At 35.3% G+C, this 21633-nt stretch overlaps 1 protein-coding gene across 14 annotated transcripts in view; it reads right to left on the bottom strand.

Moving 5' to 3' along the window:
* Positions 1-21633, bottom strand: part of LOC123881198 (CAP-Gly domain-containing linker protein 1-like) — a 60126-nt gene that overhangs the window by 2443 nt on the left and 36050 nt on the right. For 4 of the 14 annotated variants that reach the window (XM_045929865.1, XM_045929854.1, XM_045929855.1 and 1 more), the window contains 14 exons: positions 18570-18632; positions 18271-18345; positions 17168-17257; positions 16183-16335; positions 15854-16090; positions 15593-15782; positions 15281-15500; positions 13379-13432; positions 5273-5413; positions 4505-4636; positions 3970-3990; positions 3390-3561; positions 2958-3314; positions 54-2872 (listed from right to left, as the gene is read on the bottom strand). In XM_045929865.1, the coding sequence (XP_045785821.1) occupies positions 54-2872; positions 2958-3314; positions 3390-3561; positions 3970-3990; positions 4505-4636; positions 5273-5413; positions 13379-13432; positions 15281-15500; positions 15593-15782; positions 15854-16090; positions 16183-16335; positions 17168-17257; positions 18271-18345; positions 18570-18632 (4724 nt within the window). Of the gene's footprint in view, positions 1-53; positions 2873-2957; positions 3315-3389; positions 3562-3969; positions 3991-4504; positions 4637-5272; positions 5414-13378; positions 13433-15280; positions 15501-15592; positions 15783-15853; positions 16091-16182; positions 16336-17167; positions 17258-18270; positions 18346-18569; positions 18633-19322; positions 19527-21633 lie in introns of those variants that run through there. The other 10 variants (XM_045929857.1, XM_045929864.1, XM_045929861.1 and 7 more) reach the window with 8 other exon arrangements.

The following is a 21633-nucleotide window of genomic DNA, read 5'->3' as shown; positions in this document are numbered from 1 at the left end:
TTAATACTTTAAAAACATACATAAAACTTTAATTACAAGTTCATAAAAAGTACCTTGAGATCTTCTTGCAGTTTCATAATTAAATCATCTTTGAATTTCATTTCTTTTATGTTATTTTCTACGTCAGCTTTTAATTTACTTATGACTTTTTCACCATTGGATAATGCCTCGGAGCAAGTTTTCCTCGTGGCTTGTAATTCTAAAGTCAGTTTTTCTAATCTATCGTCTTTACTGCTTTCACTGTTTTGTTGTACTGCTAATAATTCTAATTTTTGAGATAATTCTAATACATCTTTTTCAGCTTCAGTAAGTTTATTTTGAAGTTTGTTTTGATTTTCTGTTTCTGACGCAATTTTATCTTTAGAATCCTGCAACTGTTTTTCATAATCGTTAATTTTATTCCTTAGTTCGTGTCGCATAGTTTTGCTTTCCTTTCTATATTCATCGAACTGGGTTTGTAACTGTTTATTTAGATCTTCGTAGTTCAATTTCTGTGCCTCATTTATATTATTTAATTGTTTTATATCGTTGTCAGATTTAGATACTAAATTTTGTAACTCTAAAACTCTTTCCTTAGAAAGTTCTAGCTCCTGAAGATCTTTTTCTTGATTCTTTAAATTAAGTTGTAATGTTTTAATTGTGGCATTTAGAGATTCGATTTCGCTGGAATATTTTGCTTTTAATACGGAGTTTTCGTTTTCTAAGAGCTCCATAGAATCCATCATTTGCCTCGTTTTCAAAATTGCATCTTCATTTAATTTATTTAACGCTAGTTGTTTTTCTTCCAATAAATTGTTTTTATTTTTTAATTCTTCTTGAAGTTTTGTTAATTCTTCTCCTAATAACAAGCTTTTATTTGAGTCAGCATTATTTTTTTCATTCTGAGATCTGATGATGGTATCTTTTTCATTGATTACATTGTTCAAAGAAGATATATTTTCAAGGCATTCTTTTAATCTTAAATTTCCCTCTTCAAGTTGATTCTTAAGGGCTATAATTTCATTGATCGAGTCATTACATTTGGCTTCCAATAATGTTTTATCATTAATCAAAGTTGCCTTTTCTGTTTTTATCGCTTCAAATTGTCTCAACTGTTCTTTCAAAATAGATTCTTCTGTAGAAGAATTATTTAAAAGAGCTTCATATTGTTGCTTAAGGGACGTTGTTTCCAGAACTGACTGATTTAACTGTTCTTCTAATTTATTTTTCATTTCAGTTGCTTTGTTAAGCTCGTCAGTCACTTGAGACAACTGGCGATCTTTTTCAGATACGATTTCTGCACTAGATTTAATATCTATTTCTATCATTTCTAATTTCAGTGTTAAATCTTTTATACAATTTTGTTTCTCGTCAATTAATTGTTTTAATCTACACTCCTCGTCCTTTTGAGTTTTTACACCCTCATTTACAGCATTCAGTTGAACTTGAAGCTGATTTAATTCTTTTTCGTAATGCATTTTTTGGTTGTTTAATTGCGCAGTCATATCATCCAAGACTTTTTGTAGGGAGTCTTCATGTTTTCGAGCTTCTTCGAGTTTGTTATTCAAGTCATTTTGAGCTTCCGTCAATTGGTCAACTTTTTCCATCAGTTTTACTTCAGACGTAGCTCCATCGGCTTTCAATAACGATATTTCTTCTTTGTAGCGGTCAATATCTACTTCAAGTTTTTTTCGAATGGCATCAAATTCATTATTAAGTTCATTCTCTTTAACTTTTAGAGCCTCGATTTCATTTTTCAATATAGTATTTTCATCTAGCAATTTATCATTCTGACTTTCAAATTCTTTTAAACGGTTTTCATTTTCAGAAATAATAATTTCAAACTCTCTAATCTTATTTTCAGCTATATTAAGTTTTTCAATGTTTAAATCTATCGATTCTATAAGCTGACTTCTTTCTATGGAAAAGTCTTCTTGTAGCTTAAGTATTTTTTGCTTAAATTCTTGTTCGATTCGCCCACAATTGTTAGTGGCTTCCCTATATTTATCCTTTAATTCTTGCAACTCTTTTTCTGTATCTTTTAGATGTTTTGAAAGTTGGTTGAATTGGTCATTAGAATCAGTAGCTTGTCCAGTAACATTTAGATATTCTTGTTCTACTTTTTCTTTCGACTTTTGTATTTCGTCACACTTTTCTAAAGCACTATTTAGTTGACGTTTCAGTTCACCAATTTCTAATTCCATTTCAGACAACTTTTTCTTAAGTTCGGTATTTACTTCTGTAACTTCTGAAAGAGATTGTTTTAATTTTTTATTTTCTTCTCTCAACAAGTTCAGTTCATCTGCATTTAATGTAAATTGTGTATTCAACGTATCGAGTTCTATTTTACTTTGATCTAAAGCTTGCTTGTGAGTTTCAATTTCTTTTATTAGCTGCTCTATTTTAGAGTTACGATCCTCTATTTCTTTTTTATGTTCTTCCGCTATTTTACTGTGTTTGATATTGAAATTAGCAGTCGTTTGTTCGAACTCATCTTTCAGCTTTATTATCTCTTTATCTCTTTCGTGTATGGTTTGTTTATATTCATGGATAAGTTTTTCGTTTGTGGTGCAAGAATTATTCGTTTCACTAAGCAATTTTTCATAATCATTTGTTTTGGCACTAAGGTTCTGTTGCAATTTTAGTATTTCTAGTTTATTTTTTTCGTCTTGTTGAGAAGCTTCATTTAAAAAGCTTTCATATTCGTTAACCTTATTAGATAATTCTTCTTTGACACGAATAATTTCCTCCTGCAATGAGTTGCACGTTGACTCTTGTTTTCTCTTGGCATCTTGTAGCTGCTCTATGTCCAATACTTTAGCACTAAGTTCCATTTTTAATTTTGTTATTTCCTTGTTAAGAATAACTTCGTGCTCCTTACTCGTGCCCGTTACTGAAAATGAAATATATCGAGAAATTATTATGTCAAACAGCAAACAAAATCAAGCAATACAAGACAAACATAACATTATTTTTACCTTTATTTAATTCTAGAGTCTTATCATCAACAGCTGCCTGGAGTGAAATTAATTTACTTTTAAGATCTACAATTATTTGACTATTTTCCTTATTTAACCTTTCTACATTTTGTTTCTCAGTCTCTAATTTAGATTCGGCCAGTTGCAACTTAGCCGTGAGCACTGAAAGCTGCGTTTCAAATTCAGTTTGAGCGATCGCTATTTTGGATTTAGCTTCATTTAGAGCCTTTTCGGATTCTGCTTTTACTTTGCTCAGTTCTTCCGACATGCTCTTACCGAGAGAATCTTTTTCGCTTTCCTTCTCTTTAAGAAGAGCGTAAGCTTCGTCGAGCAGCTTTTGTAGTTCCGATGACAAAGCTGAAACCAAGAAGTTTATATTACCGATAAACATTTTAATCATGTACAAGGATGACCATAAAATGTTTTACTTACTTTGTGCAGCTACCAGTTCTTCCTTGTGTTGTTCAGCTAAGGCACTCATCTCCGAATTCCGCTGGTCTTCAAGCGCTCGCAGCGCTGCAGCGGTGGTCTCTGCACGGGCGGCTTGAAGCGCTACTTCCGCTTCTAAATCTCGTATTAGTTTTTCTCGCGCTTCTTTCTCTTGCTACAATGTTTTATAAATAGTTTATTTAAGTATGATGGATAGGGACAGTGATACAGAACTACAAACTACAACTTGCGATCTTTTTGCAAATGAATAAATTAAACTGAAAAAGTGAAAAAAATTGACATAAGCTCAACAATAATTATTGATAAAAACGCAAATCGATCTACCTACTTGAAGTGGCATTTCCAAGACCAAAGTACATAATTCTGTGCTACAATATCACATAAATGCTACACTCAACAAAGGCTACAATCAAGCTATTAGAGAGATGAGTGGCAATTTGAAGTGATCTTAGAGAAAACAAGAATGGGGCGAGTACAAAAGATTCAGAGGGGTCGGTAAATTTATATCCGCTTAGACGGGGTCCAACCCTTACATATAGATTTTTAAAGTATTGATACGTACCTCCATGGCTTCCTTATATTTCTGAAAAAGAAAAGCAATCGATTAGATTGGTGCCTCCTTGGAGCAGTAGTGTGCGTGATTCGCGGAAAGTATAGCACACACGTATCGCCAAGGTATAGGATATTCTGTTTGCTTAGTATGAGATTTTACATTTTACCAACGTTGATAGAATTCGATAATTTAAACACAATAGCGTCAGTGTAAAATGGACCTGAAGATCCTTAATTAAAGTCAGAAGTTGAGTAGGTACTAGGTACCGATATTAATTTCACAACTTTTCCACTTCAACCGCTGGTTTAAGGTGCAGGGCACGGGTCTGCCCGCGAAATTCAAATTTAATTTGATACTTCGCAATTTGTAAACTAATACGACAAAGTAGGCTTATGGCATTCTAATGGCGCCAATGGCAGTATCATCTCCACAGGATTATATAAAAATCTAATTCATTTTACTTTTTATTTTACCAATTTTCATCAAGTCGGATAGCAGTCAATCGTTCATAATCGATTTAAAATAGTTAAATCAAGCTACTTACATTGTAGTCTTCCTTATTAATATTTTCTTCTTCGTTCCTGAACATGAGATCCTCGACTTTCTGTCGTTCGTCTTCCAGCATCTTATTGAGCTTGTCCAGTTCGGCCTTGAGTTTCGCATTTTCGTTGTTTGCCTGTACAATAATTTTGTAATAAAAATTAATTGCTAACTATCGATATTTTATTTGTTAATATAAGTACCTACCTATAATATTGAATTGTTGTATAGTAACTAGTAGTACAATAAACGCATTTGTTTAGATAAAATTAAATAAATGTGAAACCCAGCAATTAGATGTACCTATTGGGCAGGGACAACGCAGGTTCTAATGGTTAGAGTAGTTATTGCGTGCCTATGTTTGTAGATACAAATTAATTTACTCCTCGGCGAATAGTCGGACGACAGTTGCCTACGTTTTCCGATAAAAAGTTTGTACCTGGGTTTTTATACATACATAAAATTATATATAGCTGTATTTATGCGAGTTCCGTTCGATCCAGTTCCCTCTCACGCATCAACCGCTCCAGATGCTGCTGTTTCTCTCGTAGAATCTCCTGTTTTATTAAAGTACTAATAGTAAATATCAACATACCTGTATTACTTCTTTCTTTATCTGAGTAAACGCGGTTTCTGTGCGATCAACTTGTAGCGATGCTTTCGTGAGCTCCGTTCGACCCAGTTCCCTCTCACGCATCAACCGTTCCAGATGCTGCTGTTTCTCCCGTAGTCTCCTGTTTTATTAAAGTACTAATTATAAATATCAACATACCTGTGTTGCTTCTTTCTTTATCTGAGCAAGCGCGGTTTCTGTGCGATCAACTTGTAGCGATGCTTTCGTGAGCTCCGTTCGATCCAGTTCCCTCTCACGCATCAACCGCTCCAGATGCTGCTGTTTCTCTCGTAGAATCTCCTGTTTTATTTATGGCAATATTATGGTAAATGCACCAATTAAATAACACAGCGTTAACTAGGTTTATTCTATAAATATTAATCATATTCCAATCATCATTATTAATCATTCGGCTCGTTATTTTCCTATATGAATGTGATAAAATTATTGTCTTCAGATATTAAGTACGAGTATACTTACTTACGCCATAATAAATACATTTTTACCTAGAGTATTTTATGGTTTTTACATGTCAAAAACGTTATTTTCAATATTCTGCCAAGGTACATAAAATCTTTCTTTAAATGAGTAACACAAGCTATTAGTCACTTTGTTTTTGTGAAAATACATCTTATGATAAGAATAATGATTACGATTAGGCACAACAGATTATAGTTTTAGACGAGTGTGAATAATAGAAGTTTTACATCACTGCAAACTGTAGAGCTTACAATTATTTATATCCAAAAGCATAGAAACGTCGGCTTCGGGGTCTTCCTGGGCATTCTTGAACCATGACTTCTTTGGTAAATTTTGGTAATCAACATTCAGTATCGAGATGAACATTAGAGCTCCACATAGCAAAGTATAATTCCCATCTCGGCAATCCAGTTGCTGCTTCCGAAGTTGCTTCATTAGTATTACCACACCTCCACGACTTAAAGATAAACGAATTAAAACTCAATAAGTAGATTTTTTTAATTTCTGCCACTCATCAGCACCTAAAAGCATTTTTGTATTTTTCTCTTAAGGTGATATATTATAACAATAATTTAATTTTTTTTTCTATAAAGATTATGTCCATTATTCTCTACATTGTAGTATCTAGACATAACATACGTAGGTACGTAGCTAGGTATAATGTTCAGGCTTAATAATTACACAGTACATTGTTATACTGCAGTGGCGCAGCTAATAACAAGATAGCCAATTAGTCAATCTAGTGCTCGTTTGATCTTGTTACATAAGAAATCCACTTACAACCAATCGAACTCACTGTAACAAATGCCTCGCAAGTTATTAGGGTGGATAGATAGGTACCTAATACTTATCTACTTTAAAAATAAGTTTCGCAATCGGTACAAAAATAACTGTAAGCAGGTGGATTCATATTTATTTCTATGGTAGAGTAAGAGTTGAAATCAGTTAACCCACATGGGTATGGTTATGAGTTATGACTGTACGAACAGACCTTTTGCGTATTTCAGCGGACATCATAATTTAATTAAAAACTACGTAAAATGTCTAAGAATTAGCTAATTCTGCGTTACGGTATAACTACATACTATGGTTATAAGTATCATTATTGTTATACATTGCTCGACATATGTTCCATGTAGGGATCTCCACAAGCCGAATGAAAATGGTACTACCAAACAGCGAGAAATCTTTTGCGATGTCCTCAAGCTATTGATATTTTGATACCCTGTTAGTGATTTCTGGTTCGAGTGAAGGTATTAAACACACCATGGACCTTCTTTAAACAAGAGCGTAGTTTTTTAAATATGTATATTGTATATCGTATTATAATTTCTACTATCAGGTTAAATTGAGCGGTCGGTAGTATGTATGCAAACCATATCCTGGGCTCCAAACCATAAGGGCGGACTAAGGACTCGGATAACTGAAAGTGACGAATTGGCTTTTCACTTGTGGCTTTTCAATTTCAATACTAGCGAGAGCTAGCCTGAATGAACTATGTAGGTTTTAAAAAAATAATGAAATACTTTTTGACTTCTGTTTGTTAGTCAGTTATTTAGTAGTTTCTATCGCCTGAAAAGCCTGAAGAGTAATGATATAATGCGGATACGCCCCTATGGTTTCGTTGTTAGTAGGTACTTTTTCTTAATCTTAAAATAAATCTTAGGTGTTCGGATTCTGCTAAACAAAGAGGCAATCATTACGAATTATAAAGTTTAAGACATTAATTTTGTGAGGAGTGGATGTTACGAACCTACAGTATGAAGTAGTCATGAATATGGTGATTACCAATTAGACAGGTGAAAAACTACGTGTAGGCAGTTAGATATTACCTAAACACTAATATGGAATGGAAACGTGATCGCTCGTATCTATTACAGGAGTTGTGATCGCACATTACCACCCGCCTACGTTTACGTGTCATATTTGTATTAGCCACTAGGTAATTTTCAACGTAATGTCTATCTTTATGCTCATTCCAATGATCGGAATTACGTAAGCATGCCATACTTAGCTCTAATATTAGATCTTTTGGACGTAAAAAACTTCAATAACATAGTTTCTACCCGACTGCGGCAAAGCCAAAAGGGAGGAATTTTAGCAGTCTATGTTGAGTCTATGTATGTATGTTTGTATCCAGATTCTGTGTGTTCCACCGTAGCGCCTAAACTACTGGGCCGATTGTGATGAATGACGTTTATTAAGACGATGGCAGTCGGGTTTAACTTTATATCATTAATCCGTAGTAAAGGTAGGTATATATAAACATATACGGCTAAGATTACCTATACTATTATATATTCTGTGCTATACAACTTAGATAGGTACTGATAATAAAGTGCCTGGTTTGTGAGTTGGGACTGCGGATTTGGTCTATCACTTCAGAAAAGAGATCTAATATACTAATTAAACATTATGAACTACTGGTTCACCATAAACCAGATCGGACTTCGATACTTTAGGTATTGGATAGGTATAGGTACTTAACGACTACACCCTATTCTTAGTGTTTCAATAAAGATATATAGATTGTTAGACATTATGATAATATAATAAACATTAACAGGACCTAGGTAATAAAAAGAATGCAAGATACCTAATAAAGGAATTGGCAAATGACTTCTTGAAACAATTAGAATATTAGGTAAGTCAGGAAGAGTGTTATAAAAGAGTAAAAAATACTAGGCTGGAAAATTGAAAAAGAATCAAAAAAAAAAACGTACTCAAAAGCTGTACCCTACCTATTCATAAGCGAAAGCGCCGCAGATCTCCATAAGGAGCGCAAAAGAAAATCTTTAGAGGGAATGAAAAAGGATATTATGTCCTAGATATCTTATCTACAGCTCTTAAGAAATCCCGAGCTAAAAGAAATGCACGGCCGGATACCTATTAAGTTTGTAGTTTTTACCCGACTACGGCAAAGCCAAAAGGAAGGGTTATGATTTTTGCAGTCTATATAGGTATGTATGTATTATGTAGGTTTGTATTTAGGTGTGTTCCATCGTAGCGGCTTAACTTCTAAGCCGAGTTTGATGAATAAGGCGTCAATCGATTTGTTGTTATGAAACTGATATTTGGAGAAGGACGTAGGATATCTATCTACTTTTAATCCCCGGAAAAAGAAATGATTCAAGAAACAAATCGCGGATAGAGCTAGTTATTTTATATAAGTTTTTAAAAATGACGTACCAACATTTTAATCACGGGATTTGCGGTACAAATCCAGCGCGCATGCAGTGTGGTGCAGCGGCATTTTCATTTCAATGAACTTAGAACGAACGCAATACTGAATTTCGGGCTCAGTTGGGCGATTGCCAAATTCAACAGAGGGAGCGAACCGCCGCCGTCTGGAATCTATATAATAACCTTTGAGCTATATTCGATCGATGTTAGGGGTTGAAATCCCCTTTAAAAAGAATTTTGAATAGGCTTTCGTCTTTTTAATTCAGTCTGGTCTGGTGGGGAGCTAAGGCCGTGGCTAATTTTTACCACCCTACACAGCTGTTCAGCCGAGCCATTTAGCATTTTCCAGTACTATGCCGCGTAGAAACCGATTCATCATCATGATCAATCCGTCGCCAGCCCACTACTGATCATGAGTCTACTCTCAGAATGAGAAGTGTTTAAGGCTGTAGGCGTGTAAGGCAGTACGAGGAGGATGGGACGCTGGCCCAGTACTAGGATATCGCCGCTCATCCCTATTCCTAGAAACCGAAGGGATATGGACTTTAATTACTGGCATATCTCTTCGAAGTTAGTCCGCTTCCATCTAAGACTACATCGTTACTTATTAGCAGATGAGATCCTAGTCAACAGATAACTTATTAAGTTATTATCAAATTAAAAAGGCTCTATTCAGATGATAAATTATGCAACTGATGCTGCATCAATGATATAAAATTAATTAAATTACTCACTTAAGACGAAATTGATATTTATGTACATACCTAACTGTGATGTACAATTTTACTAAAGTAATTTTTGTCATTCATTCTTATAATGGTTTCGAAATAATCAACTCATAGATTTTTCATTAAATCGTACCTATTTATTACCCACCGGGAATTGAACCCGGTACCTCTTGCCCTTATGCATTCTGGCGATAGGGTCGATTCGCACTGACGCAGAGTCAAAGCGAATCGGAATGAGTCAAATTTTATACATGATACCTTTTGACCTCTATATTCACAAGGAAGCACTAATTATTATTATTAATTTTTTACCCGAGGAAATACGACGAAAACATCTTTTCGTCGTTTTTTTTCCCCACAAAATTTTTAGATTATCGCTTCGATTCGAATCGACTCTGGGTCAGTGTGAATCAACCCTGAGAGTCTAATCCACACTTTCTGTCAGTTATCACCTAAGTATTAATACATCATACAGGCTAAGAAACCTAATATTTACCTATACATAGTTAAACGATAAGGTTGATTTATTGTATTACTAGTTGATACACGCGACTTCGTCCACGTGGAAATAGTTTTAAAAATCAAGCGGAAATTCTTTCATTTTTCGGGATAAATAGAGACCGATGTCACTTTCCAGGTCCTCAACTATACCCATTACCCATGCAAAAAATAACGTCTATCCGTGCAGCGTGATTGAAGGACAAACCAACAAACACATTTTCGCATTTATAATAAGGGAATAAGTTTTTCCTGTACAACAAAGTGTCTAAGCAGGAATAAATTCTTCAAGTACGAACAGACAATTATTTTCTTTATCTATTTATCTTGCAAGTAAGGACGTCATTAAATGTAAAAAGAAGTCACTAAGCCTCGACTCGACATTTTAATCTCTTATTATTGCGAGTTCTAGGAAAATAATTATCTTGAATAATGTTTTATTACCTACTTCATTATAACGGATTTTTCAAAGGCAATTGAAAAACGTGTCAAAAATAAATCTGCACATTCTCCCTGTACTTTCGGATTATAATGTACTGTATCCATTTCAAAATCTGATCTACACACAGCGAAGTCTTCAAACGTCAGTAAGTTGAAATTTCTCAAATAACAAGTGTAAATTAAAAATTTATAACACCCCCGACGATCCAAAGTATTTGAGTTTTCCAAAACATCATTTTCAAATAAATAATTATGTATTTAGGCAACGTCCATCTTGACAGCTTGACATTTGTCTATTGACATAATATTATGAACCTAACGGTTATCTAACCTTCTTTTCTACAAGAAAACTAGAAAAGAGCTGATAACTCTTAAACGGCTGAACCAATTTTTTTAGATTATAGCTAAGAACACTCTCGATCAAGCCACCTTTCAAACAAAAAAAACTAAATTAAAATCGGTTCATTCGTTTAGGCGCTACGATGCCACAGACAGATACACAGATACACAGATACACAGACACACAGATACACAGATACACACGTCAAACTTATAACACCCCTCTTTTTGGGTCGGGGGTTAAAAAGAGATTAAATTTTGGAATTTTACCCATATTTTTGATGTGTAAAACATCAAAAAAGGCTACTGTACCTACGTAATATAGAAGTACTTGTTTGTACTAACATAGGTTTTTGTTTTCAGCTGGACAGAGTTGTGTTTAAAGGAAAATCTAGAATTTTCTTTGCTATATACAATCATATAAACCAAAGCCCCTTTTCAATACTTACAAACATACGTCATAGACATGCGACCAAGCAAGTTTACAGCTATTAGTATAATAAAACGACACAGTTTAGTTTAGGAAATATTTATTATTTACACTCTAATAGAGGGAGAAAAGAAAGAAGGAATTTAATAAGACACAGTATGTCCGTTACACTTTATTAAAACGTGTATCCATTCAGTTAAACATCATTCCCATTAAGTTACGAGCTACAAACTATCACTAAGGACTATGTTACACTAAAATATATTATTAAACATACCACAATAATTATTATTAAGTAGTCATCTTATAAAATAAAATAAAACTAAATAGAAAAACTATTCTAACATAAAGGAATGCTCTTAGAATGTGAGTAGTCCATAAATGATTATGAATATTATCAAAACTTACAGGCACTGGTAAGAATTGTTAAAATATAATATTACAAATAACAATAAATAAATAAATAAATAAAGTCCAAAATAAATGGTACGAAATTTTCCGTTAATGTTGATCGCACATTATCGCATACGCTCAGAACGCATCGCATTTTTCAGTAAGTAACAAAATTCAAATGATTTCAACTATCTTTAACGGCACACCAAATTAGGATATACGTGAAGGATAAACCAATCAGATTTTACTGACAAATGACAAATCATCTCCAAGAAATCAAATTTATTTTGTTTATCTGAGGTATCTGCTACTGACGCCGCTCTTCTACTATTCAGTGGAATCGCATCCTTAATGCGGGGAATGTTAATTACGCCATCAGAAATTGGCGTGTACGATGCGGTGCGACTCGTGTTACTGACATCAAACACAATTTCAGTATTAAAAATGCGGTGCGTTCAGTTTTTGCACACTCCGGACAAGTCGCACAGGCCGTGCAATTTGTCCGAAATGTGCGATCAACATAATATTGAGAAAAAAAAAATTATTACAAAAACCAAACAATATCACAGTGTTGCATTGCAAAGCTAAGCATTTTCGTCCTACTTTGAAAAAATTGATCACATTTCGATACATTTTGTCGCTAAGTTAAAATGGTGATTGGAACATGATTGGAAAAGCTTACATATTTTGTACTATACTGTGCAGTAATTGACAATGTCAAGTTATATTATATTTAAAAACTAATAAGGCATCTGTAAAAAAGTCTGGATTATGATTATGTTAATATTTAGTTTGTAAGTAAAACACTTCAAAACAAAAGACAAATCTTATCGTTGTACGTTTCCATTGCTTACATCTTATTATATTGGCGTTATACAGGTTTTCTATTACGTTTTATATCTTGTACGAAAACTTCTCATCGAGAATATTCGAGTAATTTTTATTTTATGTGTATCAACACATCGGTCATAATCGACAATATTTTTGATAGTTTCGTACAGTTTATTGTGTATCGCTTAAGTTGGGTTTTCATAGAAAATCTGTCGATTACCAACTAAATGCATTTCATCATGCTGACTGATCATCACAAAACTTCGATTCTCAAATTGTGCTGCAGATGCAGTACAATCAATTAATAGAAGTCTACTATTGAAGTGCGGTGGCCTTTGTATCCAATCGTGTGTTAAACTTCAAAAAGAGAACTTAAAAGCAAAATTAATCTTCAACAACAATCAGCCAAATAAGTAATTCCTTTGATTATTCTTCTTCAAAACAAGAAGGACTAAAAGTAATTTTAACAGCCTACTTTATATATGTCTTTATATAAGATATATAAGTTTGACTTTTATCAAATTTGTTGGAATCATATAAAATCTACTCCAAACATAGTCAGGAAGAAATTTTGATTCTAAAAATAACGTGTTTAATGACAATACTAGAAAATATCGCATTGTAATAAATAATTTGGTGAAGTCAGACATAAGGATCGATTATGATGGAAATATCCCAGGTACCTCTTCAATAATGAACCTGTCACCAACTCTTTAACAAAACCTTGTTTTGTAGTAAATTAATAAAGAATGATTGACAAAGCAAAATTGTTGTCTTGAGTTTGATTAATAATATTTCCTGAACTACACCGAATATGTATAGGGATCCCAATCATTGTTATTAATCAATTGGCTGACTTTGTTAAGGAATAATTGGCGTATATTTTTGAAGAGTGACACACGACCGTCCGATTTACCGCGCGACAATAGTAGCGTACTGTACCTGCAACGCGTTCTTCGCCGACACCGGGGTAGAGGACGCGCGTGGACCAGCCCGCTGTCGCGCGTGACGTGACGTGACGTAACGTGACGTGACGTGACGTTAGTGATCGTGCACATGCGCGGAAAACATAAAAACAACACACGTTAGCGCACTCAGTTCTTACCGCTTATTATAAAATACTGCATGTAAAAATAAACTTTTGACTATCAAAATGTTTTCAAATTTTTTTGACCATCAGAAGTTTAATAAATATTGAACACATAAAAACGTGGGTTAGAACAAAAATCACTACATGAATTTAGTACACTGTGCGGTTCGAAAACAAAATGAAAAAATATATATTTTTTCTAATATAAAAATAATGCAAAATATAATTTCTGAAAGATATCATTAATTTAATAAAATTATAGTGGTTTATATTCACTCGATATGATTATAATTATGGTATAATAAGAAAGACTGGATATCCATTAATCCATTAAAGTTATTCAGTGCGTCTATCAATAAATAGTATGTACATACTAATTTTAAAGATTCTTGAAATAACTGTAGTATTTTTTTAAAAATAGTCATCAAGTATCAATGGTCATCGTAGATCAAAGTACGGAATATATTATGTACCGTACCTACTTAATTTTCTGGCTAACGTTATTGTCAAAAGTCATACCAAATTATAAAATACGAATTTTATTATTAAGCAAAATAAAACATGTTAATAAATTAGCAATTATATACGATACGAGTACATATATAGAAAAACATAATAGTACTTTTAAAACACATTTATAGGGAAGTCTCTTATTCGTAATATCACAGTTAAATTATAATAAACATACGAGTCCTACTGCAGTCTCATTAAGTTGATATCAAACTAAATGCTATCAAGCACCTTTAAAAAGCTTCTTTAAAACTATAAAATGAGGAACTATGAAATAATAAAAACCATGAAATTAAAATAATAACAATAATCATCATTCGCGATTCAATCAATGAATAAAATTATATTTTCAAAGAATTACGGAATCGTAAATGATAAATTAAGAGAAATTAACACAAGGGCCAAACCAAGGGAGTGCCAGCTACAGACCAAACATTTAAAACTATAACATGCAAACGAAAGCTACTTCTACTTACCATTACTCTTGCATGTTTACCTGTCGCTGTCATTTGCGTAGTAGGAAAATAATAATTGTGAGTAGGACGGACACTGATTTTAACATTGGATCGCACCATGAATAAAAGTGAGGGAATACGAAAATCGTAACAATGTGTATATTTGTACTTTGCGTTAAATACTAGGGATGATAGAGAATAACCACAGCCGATTATAAATAACGATAAAATACTTAGGTACTGATAGGAACGGCAAGCTCAAATGTAGACGACATAGGGATATGTGAACTGGAAGGGCGACACGCAAGAGAAATGGTAGCTCTTTCCGAAGCCCGAGAAGTGAGTGCGCGACGGCGGCAACTCCACGAACAGGTCCGTAGCCGGGCCCCGGCTGGCCCTCGTCACGGCTCCCGGCCGCCCGCCCCAGCGCACCACCTCGCCGCCGCGCGAGCTCGCCGACCCCGAGCTCGAGCTGGACACGCTGCGCCGCGAGCGCTCCTGGCGCTCCACGCTCACTACGCTCTCCGAGCAGCGCCACGACTTGGGCAGCGACTCGTTCCGCCTGCGCGGGACGAGCGCGTCACCGCCCGCGGCGCGGAACACCACGTCGTAGTACACGCGCGGCTGCGGCAGAGCGATGAGCGCGCAGCGGTCCATCTCCACGTGCTTCACGAGCAGCGTCTTGTCGAGCAGGCTGGGGGCGCTGCGGTGGGGTCGCGCGAGCGCGCGCGGCGGTCGCGGCGAGCGCGGGGCGGGCGGCTCGGCGGAGCGCGCGCGGGGCTAGCCTACCTGAGCACCCAGCGACGTCACCCCGAGTCTCACCCCCGCACGGGAAGACGCGATCGAAGTTCCGAGCGACGTCAGCGATTCGCGCGAGTTGGAACGGCGCAGGGGAGTCGCGCGACCGTTGCTGTGGATAGCGCAGGCCCCGGGCTTGCGGTTCGACGGCGACCGCGACACCTTCGTAATCGGCGCGAACAGACCGAAACGAGGAGCACACTCAAAGTATCTGCAACAGATTTACATTTTACGAATATTATTTATAACAGTTTAAAAATAGGTACAATAAATCTGGAAATTAAGATATTTGCCAATTTTTACCTTTTGCCATCAACGGACCCATCGTTTTTCCCTAGAGGGTCATCCAATTCAACACCTCCCCAAACGCCGGGCGCAAATTCGGTGACGCCCACATACCGTAGAGTACCGGCCTTACTGCCTCTGCTACTCGATACTATTACTCGATCGCCAAGGCGAAGGTCTGCGTTAGTGGTGGTCGAAATGGAAGCATCTACAAAAGTATAAACTTGAAATATCCTGTTAAAACAGCTAACTTATTTAGAGAGTAAGAACTCTACATACTCATCTTGCTGCTGACGATGCTTCGTACACTGCCGTTCGGTGAGAGCGTCCGCCTGGGCCTCGCGGAGCCTGAAGGTGGACGTTCGAACACGCTTCCGGCGTCGGATATCGGGGAAGCATCGTGTGGTGCGTGACTTATGATCGGTTCTCTTGTCAATCTAGTGAGGCGAGAAAATACACCTCGTTTTTCAGGGCATTGGAAATAACGAAACCCAGCTACCGAACCGTCATTTTTACCTGAAAAAAGCCGAAACATTAAAAAAAACATTCAAAACTTTGATTTATTGTAATTAGTATTTTAGGTTGACCAGTTTCAAGCAATCGCATACCTATAGGATCATCGAGAACGATGCCGGCCCAATCGCCCGGAGCGAACTGTGTTTCACCGATGTAAGCGATCTGGCCGGCTTTGGTGCCACCCACCCATACTCGTTCGCCGATTATAAAACTGTCCGTGTCCTCAGTTAGCACGACACTGTGATCTGGAATTCCAGTATTGCAAAACATTAGACGTAACTCCAAGCAATTATGTAAATCCCCGAGATCTTACGATATACACCATTAAGAGAAAATATTCAAAAGAAAGTGGCTTTCTTTACAAGGACTGAAATTTATAGTCAGTTGAATATGGATACCCCTCACATTCTCCATTCTTCACGCACATTTACGATGCACACATGACTTGAATATTGCTAATGTAAGTGCAACAGCCATTACGGAACTATTTGCATTCCTGTTTGCATATGACTACGATTTAGCACAACTTGTGCACCTGTGGACTTTCGCCTGTCGTGATCATTTGAAGTAACAAACTGCATTTGACATTGAGGAACCCATCTACTGACAGCGGGCTCAAATGACATAAGTGCATTGCAATCACCAAGCACATACCTGTTGCATAATATGCGTTACATAGTAGCTGTACATTGAACATTACATTTAACACCCATAATGCGTACATAATATTTGCGATGGAAAACAGTGCAAAAATAATTGTGAAAATGAACACATTTAAATGAATAACCAAATTGTTCCATAACAATTAACAAAAATATTTAGGCATTACATCATGCAATGTAACTTTGATAAGGCTTTGTTGAATATTAATCAGCGAAACCATAATGCAGAATGTAGGGACAAAAATGTACTTGTGTTCAAAATTATGATAGGTATAGGTACCAGATAGACCAATTATTCCTTAAGTACAAAATATGTGTACATGAGATATCTGAGTATTTCTACAGCTAAAATTATGTTTTCTATTCCAAGGTTTGTATAGTTTTGTTATGCAACAATTTGTAGTGGTTCTCTTACCTGAGGAACGCCTCAAGCCGGCCTCACTGAGTCGTCGCGGGTGTTTCTCCCACAGGGCGTCCATGGATGTGACACTGGATCGGCTGCTGGCTGCGACGCACACAAGTGACACACACGTGCATTAGCCACTACTACCAGCACACTACCAAGCTTCACATTGCATACTTTTTTATTCAAAAAAGGCATGCGTTTGACCAAAATCTCACGTGAACTCTTATTTATTCAAATGGTAACACACTCGTTAATTCACTCTGCGTCGTCGAACTTGACAGTTCTTGTTTAAAGAGGTGTCAAGTTCTCACAATGTCTAGACTCTAGTTAGACATTGAAAACTACGCGTGCAATGAATCAGGGGCTTGATGAAAAGTAGCAATATTATGTTGAAGAAGGGAACACGCTTGCCTAGAAGCCTATACATGATCTAAATATGCTTATTTTCTTCAAAATTACACAAATAGTAGGTTTCATTCTGATAATGACTCGGTAAATATTGATTACAACCGTTTCGTTTAATAAAGACAAAGACGAGGAAGATAAATTCGGTGTTATTGTACCTACTCTTAACACAATAGAGTTAATTGGAAGCAAAAGATCTTGTAGGGACGAAGTACTGTAGGCGGTCTACTGTTATTGTTTAGAGTAAAAATTAAATTTGAAGTTAGAATATGCATTTATTTTTATTATATTAAATTTCTTAACTACAGATTTTTACCGCGTGCCTGGCTTGTACTTAATTATGTTATTATTCGTATTATTTATTCATGCAAGATAATCTATAATTTATGCTTCATTCACCTGGGTATATCAATTAGGTATATTTTTTTTTATCACTATTAGGTTTATATGCTTTTATATATTGGAGTGTACTATTCGTGCTGTGCTGCTAATAGTAGTAGTTAATTATATTACGTTACAAGCTATTCTTTCCCTTAACCTTTATTATTACTTACAACGAAATATCCCTCCACCTTGATTTTAAGTAAATATGTATTATTACTGATGTGATGCAGGTGTATGAATTCTATAGCTCACTATCCTTACACTGCGCCGGCTTTCTATGGTTCTACTGCTACCAAATTAGTATATTTAATAGGACAACTTACTAGATGCCTTGCGATGTGAACGCGGCCTGTCCGGCAAACTGCTGCTAACTTCGTCTTCTTCGGCTTCGATTAAATCTGTCCCACAATCGACGTGCAGAAGCATGATAATAATGAAAATGAAACTCGTAAATGCTATGTACATAAAAAGACTCTAGGGAATGACGTAACAATGTTGTATGCGCTCGAACAAAATAAAAAACAAAGCATATCCATGCTTGGCATGTATTCATGCAATGTTAATAATATCTAGAAAATCATTCATTTCTTAACTAATGGTTACAAAACTTAATGAAACTCACCCGATAAATATTTCCTAGATGAATCTTCACTCAATTTTCGCACTGTGTCCGGTGTACTGCCGTCTATGACAACAAAAACAAATACACGTAAAGCAAAGAAAACAAAATTCATGCAAAACATAAAACAATAAATGTTCCAAAGGACTATGTCTAATCCAACATGAATACACTTTACAAAACATAACAATGGAAACTACCTAAAACCACTTAAAAGATTTTTATTTGTAAAAAGTAGAATGTTGTATGAAAAAAAATTAAGTTTGATAAAATTGCTGAAGTTTTGAAAATCTCTCTAGAAACTCATTAAAAACACAAAGCAGTATAGAATAAGTCAAGATGCTTGATTAACTTGGTGATTCAAGAAATAATTTAGAAACACTTTAGAATATTTTCAAATGATACGATATTCTAGATGTTAGTGATAACTTGATAAGACTTAATATGACGCTAAAGGTATTTATAGGATTCACTCCCGTTTATGTCACACGTTGCAGATAAAGTTATTGATTTTTTTTTATTGAAAATGTTACAATCGAAATATACTCGCTAGCCTTATCTTATTACTGTACAAATCATGCCTTTCCGCACTGAACAGCCAAGCTGATGCTTTGCGCAAAAAATGAGCCAGCGCTTCTGTCACCAGATGAGGCGATTAACCGCAGTGAAATGTCTTGTAAAAATTTTTTAGCACTAAGGCTCCATGGCCCCGAGGTCTCCACACGAAAATGAGATTGAAAAGATAATAAGACTTACAGTGTGTGTTTTAAGTGTAAATTAGTAAACGAGGTGTAACGGTCCAGCCGGCTAGTTGAGACGTGTGTCCGGCACTGATCGCCCGAAGTCTGATTAATCATCTGCGACAACTGCGCAACGGGCCGGCCTTGTCAGAACGCGTGGGTTCGATAATCATAATTCTTATGTAAAGCTTTGAGAATCATCATAGACCCTATTCCGCCTACACTTTACTTCAGTTATGCGGAAGAAAGGTAAAGAACTTAGCTTAGAAAACTTTAATTTGCAGTAACGAAGGTAGTCTGCTGAAAACTAAGCATACCTTTTGTTCATACGTAATGTGTGCATCTTCATCTACTTATATTATATTCAATGTCTCCAACGATCTCTTATTGGATGTTTCATTCTACAATCATTATAATTACATCAAAACATTTTTCCTTAACACACTTTCTGTCTAGATTTACCTATTTGTATTTAAAACAAAAATATTATTTTCTTAATAGGTAAACATTAACGTCTGTTCGTTTCCTACGCGTACGCGCATCTGGTTGAGTTGAAAAGTTGTTGGCAATCGCGAAAATTTCGAATATAATAATATCCTAAACCACAATACAATATGGTGCATGGGTTGCATAGTAACGCACGCCGGGCTAGTCTCTAATAAATAAAAATGATTTTATTCAATTATTTAATATCTGTACGTTAACATGTTCTAGACCATTCCTATCGATTTAAGAGACAAGTTGTTGATAAATTGCACCTTAAAGCAAATAATGATGACGTAAATCCTTTACAAACGTAGCTATGTGATGTTTTTCCTTGAAGTTCAAGGTTGAATGAATATTATATACCTAATCATATAATGTGTTATCTTGGATATAAGCTACTTTTTATATGACATTAAATAAGTAACTGTTGTCATAATTCATTAAATGTGTCTTTACAATTGCCAATTTTATTCTATCTGATTTTCTTTTATTCTTTAAATTCAAAATTTTTGATTTTTATCTAGTTACTTTACCTACTTCTAAAGAACACCACACCACACTTTAATTCCTGAAATGGTCTTGAATTATTATTACTGCATTCAACTGTTACACATAAGTCAATCAACAGTTCTAACGCTTACATATTGTATTCTCACAGGTATAACGGTTCGTCTTCAATTCATATAGTTATTATGGGAACACACGCGTTACCTGCATTTTAATGACCATTCTTTTTTGCCATAATAACTGCAAATTCTTAAAGAACAGGATTTACATCACAATGCTGCATTTTTCATATATTATTATGTACGTAGGATTGTTATGGAAAATAGGACGTTCGTCATAAAGAATTTATGAGTCAGATGTGAACAAATATATTGTAACAGTATATTCTATAAGCGGAATATTATGTGCTTAGTAGCAATTTTTTTAAGAATAAAAATAAATTCTGTTGTTAGTATACCTACGGAATAAGTAATCAGAGACTATCGAGAAGGTCCTTGAAAGTTGAATATTATAAATATCACGTAACACGTCAGACTTAGAACCTACGTATATGCATATATCTTCAAAGAACAAAACGTACGAAAAAGTTGTATCGTTTACTGATTCGTATTGCTGATTTACTGACAACGCTTGCTCAATATATTTTACATGAAATTACTGCCAGGGAATCGGAAATTGGAATAGGTTTTGAAGGATATTAGTCATCTTAGATTATTATCTACTCGTAAATACACCTGGTGGGCGCCTTCATATGAGTTCAGTAAATATAGTGTTTTAAGTATATTCTGTATCTGACTGTCCAAATACTGGTGAACGAAGATGATGTAATTGCCATGCCGGTGCGCGTATTTTATTTGTCCATTTCATTAACAAGAGTGCTTGACAACAGGCATTATATTATTATTTAAGCACGATTTGAATGACATTGATGTTGTGGTCAAGTTCACAACCAATGCGATGAACCACGTTACTGATTTGACAATTATATGCACAAAGAAGCTTAATTATTAAAACAAGAAAATATAGTTGCTATAGAAACTTAGACAGTGGAAAATGCAAATGTTGTTCCAATATTTGCTAGAACACCAAGCTAACGTCATATAGACAGACATACAAACTTTAAAAAATGTAAATACTTGAGATAGATTGTCGTATTCAGTCCACTTTCAAGGTTGTATTCACAGCGTCTATGTGTACAGGATAAGAGAAAAATACGAAACATGCATTTAGCTCTACGAGGTTCAGCCGAATTTTAACATCAATTGAAGCTGTTGATGTATCATATGCCACTTTCCCGGCGTACAGATGGTAATTTGTCAATTAAGGGCAATTAC

Source organism: Maniola jurtina, chromosome 3 (assembly GCF_905333055.1).
Source record: "Maniola jurtina chromosome 3, ilManJurt1.1, whole genome shotgun sequence".
In the NCBI taxonomy this organism is placed as follows: domain Eukaryota; kingdom Metazoa; phylum Arthropoda; class Insecta; order Lepidoptera; family Nymphalidae; genus Maniola; species Maniola jurtina.
This window is presented reverse-complemented; position numbering and strand designations above follow the sequence as displayed.